The following is a 9,027-nucleotide window of genomic DNA, read 5'->3' as shown; positions in this document are numbered from 1 at the left end:
AAGAAAGACAAAGGTGGTACCAATAAAAGTTCAAAGTCCAAGGCATCGGCTTCTGTGGCAAAAGCAGACCTAGGAGAAGAAGATGTCAGCATCAACAATTATGTGTCTTGCGCCCATGAAAGCGATGAGATTCTTTAGCTTTCTTTGAGCCTTTACCTCTTATAGTGTATTATTGCTAGTGAATCCTTGGAGTAGCATGGTCTCGGTCTTGCATACATTTATTTGTCGAGGGGAAATATCTTGCAGGTTGTCTCTTAGATTATAGATCTTTTATTTGGTCTCTTGGATTGGGGATGCTATTTTGCTCCATGATTGGAGTGTGCTCTATTGTTCTGTCGCTTATCATAACCGAAACCCCAAGGGGAGGACTGTTAGATAATGTGGGCTTTGACCGTTGTTGTATGCTTCGTGGCGTGTCCCACTACCTATCTACATGGATCCTAGTTGGAATAGGTCATATGCTAGCTAGTCCTAAGTGTACTAGAGGATATGTGAGGTGTATATGGAACCATATTCAGCCCCCATATTTTTAGGGTCAACCCCATATTCTAAGGTCTAGTTTGGAGCTCATTTAGGGCTCATATGGACTTGTACTACCCATTTATACTACCTTCTCTAGCCATATTTAAAGGTGTTGTCATGTAGAGTTTTCAACTTACTCAATAAGCAACTTTACTTTGCGTCTACTCTCTCTCTTGACACATACTTTGATTAAGCGTGTGATTAAGTATCTACTAATATTTATTATGCATAAGTGATGAATGCCTCTTTTCTCTACCCAATAAGAACTTCTTTGGTGGGACTAACTTAAGTGCAATGAAGGTCGTAGCCTAGCGGCGATGAAGTGTTTGTGTGGGTTTATAAAGAACATTTGGTTGATTGCAATTGGTATGTAAAGCTAATGAGGATTGAAACTGAGGGTTCAAGCGCTACAGTGTCAATCAAATTTAGTGCTAATTATGAAAAATATTTGTGGATTACCCAATATGATAAGGTGGATGCCAATGTCCATATAAATCAAAATTGTCCGTATAATGCTTATATGCTAGATTTTTGTGAAAAAAATCTTTGTATTTGCTTCTACTGTAATGTATGATGGTTTTGTATGTATCATTAGAATTTAGAACCCAATCCCCACGAGGTATGACGTGTACAATTCTAAATTTTGTTATTTTCTAATATAGTTTTTTGCTTTTTATAAAAAAAGTAACAGAAACAAGTGATATGATTATGAGGCCTGCCCATGAAAGTCTTTACACAAGTAGTCAAACTAAAAAATTAAGGCTTAGTCTCTCTAGAATTATAAACAATAGTAGTAGAGCCGCCTTGAAAATGGTGGCATGGAGTGTGGTGGCATGTGAGGGCAACCTAGCGGTGAGAGCCTTGAGCGAAGCATTTCTAGAGTGCAATCCCACCATGTATGCCAAGCCAAAAGCGATATTGTTGACCTTAGAAGGCCACAAGGCAACGTACATAGAATCTGCAATTAATTACTTCACCATAACAACATGCATATAGTAGGGGAGCTTGTGCAGGTGCAACAACACTTGTACTACCGTACATCAATTGTGAATGAGGAGGCAAAATCCGAGCATTTCTGGGTGCTCTCAAGAGACGCATCTGTGTTCCTGATGGTGGATCACACATGAGGGACAATGAAGGAGCACATAATGGTAAGCTTTAAAAGCACAATAGCGATGGTGTTGAGGAAAGGGTTGATGATTCTTCACAAAACGCTTTTCGATTTTGCTTGTGGCAGCACCACTGTGAGCAAGGTGGAAAGTCACCCATTGGTTGTTGCGCCTCCCAACGGCCAAATCGGACCCTTTGTACATTCAATATGTGCTCTTCATACACACCGAGAGCTCCATTACCAACGGTGCTAACATAGAACGCTCTAGTACAACTTCAAGAGCACGCTTCCTTCTTGTGGCTCTTCGACAGTTATCCCTGCTTCCACACTTGTACCTTGTAGCAATACGGTACTCCTTTCGCCCATGAGCATGCTCTTACCCATCTTCTTCTCGTCGTGCAAGTTGGAATAGTTGCGCAATCATGAAAGCTAGCATATATGATTCTCGAGTCTCCTTTCCATGATTCAATGGTGATGTGAAGATATGTGCTTGTCTTTGAATATCTTCTATCTCTTTCAGCCAATAGAAAATTGTGCATTTAAAAAAAAAGGGTCCCGTTGGGGCAGGCCAAAATTGACTTTGCTATGTGGCCCTGTTTAACCCAATGTTCAACTATCGTTCACACTTCAAGCTTAATCCAATGTTCAAGAGTTGGTCGAGAGAGTTCAAGCAGTGTGCCCAACGAATTTAAATTAACAATCCAAGTAAAAGTTATTAGCTTACCTTTAATTTTCAAGACTTTGGCTCTGTAGTCCAAACACTTTGGCCTTCGACTACCAAGCAGGCTTGCCAACACACGAGCACAGTAATCGCATCGGAGCTCTGGCACATGCCCTGCTTCGACTGTCGCAATTTCTCTTCCGCGCCTTCTTGGGCACCATCTCTACGGTAGCAGAGAAAGCCATGGATCTGGATGGGTGGATCGAAAAGGTCAAAGAAGGCCAACACCTCCTGGAGGATGAGCTTAAACATCTCTGCGAATATGTAAACTCCGCTCCTTCTGTTCTTCTTTTAGATGTGTAAGTCGCATTTCTGAACTCCTTGCTCTTCCTCTTGCGTGTTTGTCTTCTTCAGGTCAAGGAGATTCTGGTTGAAGAATCGAATGTCCAACCTGTGAACAGCCCTGTCACAGTTTGCGGTGACATCCATGGTCAGTTTCATGACTTGATGAAGCTATTCCAAACAGGAGGTCATGTACCTGACACCAATTACATCTTCATGGTAAGCAGGACTCAGTAACGAGAATTTGGGATACACGTCAAAAATATCTTTAAAGAAACTATTTGCATTCTACCTATACCAATTTTATTTACACATATGAAACTATGATTTTACTACATCTTAGAGTAGCAGAATTGTAGTTTTTAGATGGGAAGGCATAATTGGCATATAGACGGAATGCGAATGGTTTGTTTGAAATAGAAATCATGAAAAAAATTAGAGCTGCCTAGATATTGTAAATCAAAGGGCTGATTTTGACATCGGTACGTTAATATGGTAAGTGTTTATACTCTATGGGTTGTTGTTTGTGCATATGGTTTCTTTATTGGAGGTTGCCAATGGAAAGTGACGAGTATCAGCAATGATGAATTTGCGTTTGTATGTCATCAGAGTGTGCGTGTGTGTGTAATCCGTGCCTTACTTGTCTGTAATTTGACGCTCTTTGTTTCATTTGTACATTTTTAACATAACCCTTATTTTGCAAGTGGTAACGTTTATCATGGCTGAGTTTGGCCGTTACGTTCGAAGTATGATAGAAACATAGGTTGTTGATGGTTGTGCTATAGCCCTACACAAACGTGCATGTACTTCTTGGCATTGATGATGTGAGTAGGGATGACATAGCTATTATTATAAGCCAGTCTTATAGTGCAATTGCTGTGTATCACTGTGACATTAAAATGTCCCATTTCATCGATTTCTTATGTAGAAAATCAAGAGACAGCACTTCTGCCTTGTGTTTGTGTTGTACCGAGTGTTGTAGGATAGTGAAATCTAGGAATCATCTGTTGGCAATGTCTCTTGTGATTGCACTTTTGTATTATTTCTCCTTTTGTAAATTGTTGGAAGCATGTTTATGGTACAAATAGCTTGAAAGTTGACTCTTATGGAAAGTTGATGATTCTCAATAAAGTAAGTTTCTCATAAATGGTCTTTTTTTAACTTGGAAGGTAATTTAATTTTGAACTGTTTCTTGTTTATAGGTATTTGTTTGTGCCTTGGTTGTGTGTGTGAGCCTTGCTATAGTTTTTTGTAATACAAGTATTTCTACCTTATGAAGGTGTATTTTCCCTTCTCATCGGATGAGTCTTATGTAATGATAACAGGGGGATTTTGTGGATCGTGGCTATAATAGTCTTGAAGTGTTCACGATACTGCTTTTATTGAAAGCAAGGTAAGGATTTGATATTAGAACTCTCCTCTTTTACCTGGCTTCTATATGATGCCTATTTGCATCTGTGGGCTTGGTACTGGTGACTTTCTTACACATTTCACTTTATGGTCTTATGGTTTAGGTACTTGTTTCTTCTCTCACGATTAACTCTGATTTTTAATTTTCTTCGTCTTTATCATTATTTGTGTCTCTTTGCTGTGATAAATGTGATACTATAATAGTCGTCTATGTTTGGACATCTATTTACGATCTTAAAAATTGCAAAGTAAAACATGATGGAGAACTATGAGCTTGATTTAGTACGGCATACCTCTACATAGGTAACCAAGACCTGAAATATAATTGTGGTCTCTAGTCAAGTAGTTCTGATGTATGGTCGTTGGGAGAGTAGGCAATAGTTGCATGTCTGTGCTTGGGGCTTAAGCTTGTGTATGGGATTCATTTTGGAATATGCACGAGTCCTACAAACAGACACACAGATATCACATTTGAAAGTTTTTGTGGTAGTTGTGCCCATTGATATGCGCGAACTTTCACTCGATGTGATGATGCATATGTGATGTCAACATTATTTTTGTTGTGCTAAATTCAACATCTCAATACCCCTGTTTTGTCTGGTTGCAAGCTTTGTCAAGGTTATGTTTTGCCTCTTCTTTGGATCCATGATAGAAACTTAGTAGTAGTCATTTGTATTGATGTATTTGTAGTGTGGGGGGTGTGTAAAGTGGGAGAATTTGTCTCCCTATTATATTCACTATCGGGCATGAGTTTAAGTGGGGATGTTATAGTATTCTGTTAATATTGTGCATGATGGAGCTACTAGTAATACTGACTATGGTTTACCTCAATGACTTTAGCGCGTACTTTCTTGCGGTGAATTTGGGATTTTCCTTAATTGAGGACTGTGAGTCAGGAGAGAGCATCTTCCCCTTGATTGGTCCTTGATTGGTGTATCCTACTATGTGAGCGTGTGCAGGTGCCTAGAAACCCTTGGTTGTGGGTTGCCACCCGCAAACAGGCACCTCCTATCATTATGTCGCCAGCCTTTCATTAGCATGTCTTGGGGTGTTTCTATCTCAAGGGAAACTCTGTACTTCTCTAGGACAGATTGCCCATGTAGACATCATGATGGTGTGACTAGTTGACTAGTGCAGGCCTTGGGCCAAGGCCTGCACACCTCTTTGTTCTCTCGAGTTTCTTCTTTCCCCTCTCTCTCTCTCTCTCTCTCTAGGATCAAGCCCTTGGTTGTGGGTTGCCACCTAGTTGGTGTGGCACCCGCAAACAGGCCTCCTGGCCCTCCAAGTACAAAGCTGAGTCGTTTGCAAACTCAGCGTCCAGTAGCTCATCGCCCCGAATAGGGAGCGCTAAGCCACGTAAACCAACTTGCTGTGAAATCAAAAATCTACTCATCGCCTCAGCATAGAACAGAAAGAGGAAGGGGCAAGAGGGCAGCCGTGTCTGACTGAACGTGTGAGCTTGAAACGATCTCCTCTACCTCCTGCCAGAAGCACCTGACTGTGTGCACGTCTGTAAAGAGCTGACACACCTCTAATCAGGCATCAAAGAAGCCCATCCTGCGAAGAGTGCCCTCCAAAAATTCCCAGTCAACTCTATCGTAGGCCTTCTCAAATCGAGAAGAAGTATCACCAGATCCTCACCAGGGAGGCGTGTGAGGGCAGTTGCCTCCCAAAAAGTAAAGATGTTGTCAAGGATACTGCGCTCCTTGACAAAACCTGTTTGGGTCCCATGTATAATGCTCTCAAGAAGTGGCTGAATCCTCAACTTAGAGCCGTGGCAAGAATTTTGTAGGCTGAGTTAAGGATGGTGCTAGGCGGCCACTGCCGAATCTCATCCAAGGAGCCACCCTCCTTGGGAATGAGGTAAATCAAACCCTCACTCATGTTGTCGGGCATCTCTCCTATGTGTAAGATGTACTGAAAAGCGCTGCAGAGGTCGGTGCCAAGCAAGTCCTAGTACTCTAAGAAGAAACTGGGAGTCAAACCATCCTCACCTGGACAACTACCACGGGGAAGTGCTCTGAGGGCCATGTGGAGCTCCTCTAGCTGAAGAGGCAGCTCAAGCCTCTGACGCATCTCCTCAGTCACAAGACTAGGCATCTGTGCCCGAACCTGCTCTCTGCATGCATCCTGACGCTCTGACCGAGGCTCTGCTGACAACAGGTCACGGTAGAAGTTAGTAGCAACTGCACGCATGTCCTCTTGCTCTGAAGCAATTGACCTGTCAGGCCTCCTTGATTGGCTGACATTGGCGTGCGCATGCCGGGGTCCCACTGTCTCAAAGAACGCCCCTGTCACTCTGTCACCCACCTGGGTCCACTAAGATGCTTGTCGATGGAAAGCAAACTCATGACGCCTCTCTTCTGTGTTGGCAAGCTCCTGGCGAGCCTGCTGCAACTGCTCTTCCAACCAGGGACTGTTAGGGTGCTGCTCATGCATCCTCTGCAGGGAAGCAATGCCATGTTGAAGGCGCTGCTCCCCCTCTCTCGCTGTAGCCAGGTGGGCCGTAGACTCCTGAAGAAAGAACTGACTAAGCTGAGCAAGTCTAGAGGCCACTCTGTTAGCAGGAATGTCCTGCGAAGAGCCACCACTCGCTCTCTGAGCTCAGAGTCCAACAAGATCCTCTCAGGGATGCGTAGCACTACGCATCGTGCTCCCCCTCCTCTGTCTATCTGTCATTGTGAGGATCACTTGTGCATGGTCTGAAAAGGATGTCCCAACCAAGATGCAAACTGACCCACCCAAGTCACAAATGCGGTCACTAGCGAAGAAGCGATCTATCCTAGATAGATTTACTCCTCCAACTCTGCGATCAGAACGAGAGAAAACCAAGCTGTCAGGGGGTCTCACAAAACCTGAGTGCTGCTAAACATCAAAAACCCTCAGTCATACAAAGCCGCTCCCAAGCTGCCAGCTCAGCCCTGTGCACCGTGACATGGCCACCTCCAATCCGATTGGAGGGGTCCTCCAACATGTTGAAGTCCCCCCAACACACCACTGCTCTGCCTGCGGCAAAGACTCCATACCAGAACTCTCATGTGCGCTTGCCACATTGGGCGCATAAATGTTCAGGAAACCCATGAGGCAACCTTGAACCTAGCATAGTAATCCACTAAGCTCTGCCTGGTACAATAATACTTCTGTTTACAACGGCTTGCTGCAAAGAATCTGCAATAGTCATACATACCCCTCTCTGGATACATCCAGGGCTCACCAAAACGTCTCATAACGATCACGCAGATCTGACCACATCGTCGAATGCGGCTCTCACAAAGATGATGCTCCTGTAGCATAAGAATATCAATCTCACTACCCACAAGGCATCACTGAAGCATTTGACGTGACCGACCCCTCTGGCGCTGAAACTGGGGCCCTCTTAATCCTTACACATTCCATGAGATGATCCTCATGGAGTCAATTAGAGAAAAAGATGCTGCAACAGTAGCCAACCTCGCTATCTTTGAGGCTGTCACGTGACACATCTAGCCCTATGTGTGCGTGGACAAGCTACAGCATGATCAGGGTTCAGTCAGTCCCGTCAGTCTAGATTTAGAAGTGATCTGGCACTTTTGTGAGTCTATTCGTAGACTGTGCATGCCCAATCACTTGGTATAGATGCATATCCTCTGGTTGCACACAACATGATCATTAGTATTTTCTTCAGAATCCATCAGATTTAGTCAGGGGAATTTTCCAGTGCATTTAGCTTATTTTCCCTATTTTTGGTATTTTCACTTATTATTTTTAAGTGACTTTCCAACAAAAGTAGGTAGGGCAATTTTGCTGAGTTAATATATAAGCAAACCCAAGTTAGCACTTTTTGCCAGAAGAGGCAGTAGGAGCTCCCTGCTCAACAGGCACCTTCTCAGCAGGAAACTTCAAGAACCCATCAACCTAGCGTTTTTGGACCTCCCCAGCAGTACCTCCCAGATTCTTGGCGTTTTCATCCCTTGCATGATCGCCATCCTCTCCCAGTCCCCTAGCGTTTGCAGATACACCCAATCGCCGCAGAAGTTCCAGACAGCCAGCAGATTCCACTAACGCTAGCAAAAGGCATCAGCGTTTTTGGCATTCAGCCCTTGGTAGCTGAAGGCATCAGCGTTTTTGGTATTCAGCCCTTGACAGCAGAAGATCACCAGCGTTTTTGCTTTGCAGCCCATCTGTAGCAGATCAGCCCAGCGTTTTCATTTTCAGCCTGTTTTGCAGCAGAAGACTCAGCGTTTTCAGCATGCATAGGTAGTAGCAGATTCAGCCCCATTGGTTGCAGAAGATCCCCCATTTTCAGCCCTTGAAAACGCAGCCACCGAAACAGTCCCGAATTTCAGCAGATAGAAAACCACAGATTTCAGCCCTAAAGTCGTCGTCGTCATCACCGTCGTCGTCATCGGCATAGTCCCAGATTGCTTCAGTCCATTGCATCATCATTGTACCACTTTGTGCAATCAATAGTAGACCATTCTCGCCAACGAGAGTGGGGCCTTCGGAGCAGGGTTTTACGTCTCTGGTGTCGTATCTCTCTTCTCTCTCTCGATCTCTCAGTCTCATACACTTGCACGCACAGTGTCCATTCACTTTGTTCGTGATCATAGCATTCTCTCACTAAGAACGGAAGGCTCTCCCTTCCATAAGAACAAAAGGAACCTTGAGCACAGTTCGGAGCACTCATCTTGAGCAAAGCGCAAACAATCATTCCGTTGCACCTAACAGAGGCCGGTTTGGATGGGGAGTAATCCGCATCCGGATGACCTCTAGACAAGTGCGTATGGAGTGATTGTCCCACCTAGGCCCAAGCCGAGCGTGGAGCCGTAGGGCTACATGTCATGTGCACATCTAACCCTATGTGTATGTGGACAAGCTACTTCATGACATGGGTTCAGTTCAGTCAGTTCAGTTAGATTAGGAAGTGATTTGGCACTTTTGTGAGTCTGTTTGCAGACCGTGCATGTTTAGACACTTAGATTAGATGCATATCCTCTGGTTG

At 44.0% G+C, this 9,027-nt stretch overlaps 1 protein-coding gene and 1 pseudogene across 1 annotated transcript in view; both read left to right on the top strand.

Moving 5' to 3' along the window:
* Positions 1–1,230: 1,230 nt before the first annotated feature.
* On the top strand, positions 1,231–2,059 carry LOC147432523 (uncharacterized; annotated as a pseudogene).
* Positions 2,060–2,371: 312 nt separating this feature from the next.
* LOC147432521 (phytochrome-associated serine/threonine-protein phosphatase) overlaps positions 2,372–9,027 on the top strand; it is a 51,088-nt gene continuing 44,432 nt past the window's right edge. Inside the window, exons 1-3 of the mRNA XM_086492427.1 lie at positions 2,372–2,618; positions 2,709–2,855; positions 3,962–4,029. Coding sequence (XP_086348553.1) covers positions 2,538–2,618; positions 2,709–2,855; positions 3,962–4,029 — 296 coding nt within the window. The 5' untranslated portion in view covers positions 2,372–2,537. The remainder of the gene's footprint in view (positions 2,619–2,708; positions 2,856–3,961; positions 4,030–9,027) is intronic.

Source organism: Adiantum capillus-veneris, chromosome 20 (assembly GCF_014529385.1).
Source record: "Adiantum capillus-veneris isolate H3 chromosome 20, ASM1452938v2, whole genome shotgun sequence".
NCBI lineage: Eukaryota > Viridiplantae > Streptophyta > Polypodiopsida > Polypodiales > Pteridaceae > Adiantum > Adiantum capillus-veneris.
The sequence above is the reverse complement of the archived record's forward strand: the minus strand, read 5'-3'. Positions and strand labels throughout refer to the sequence as shown.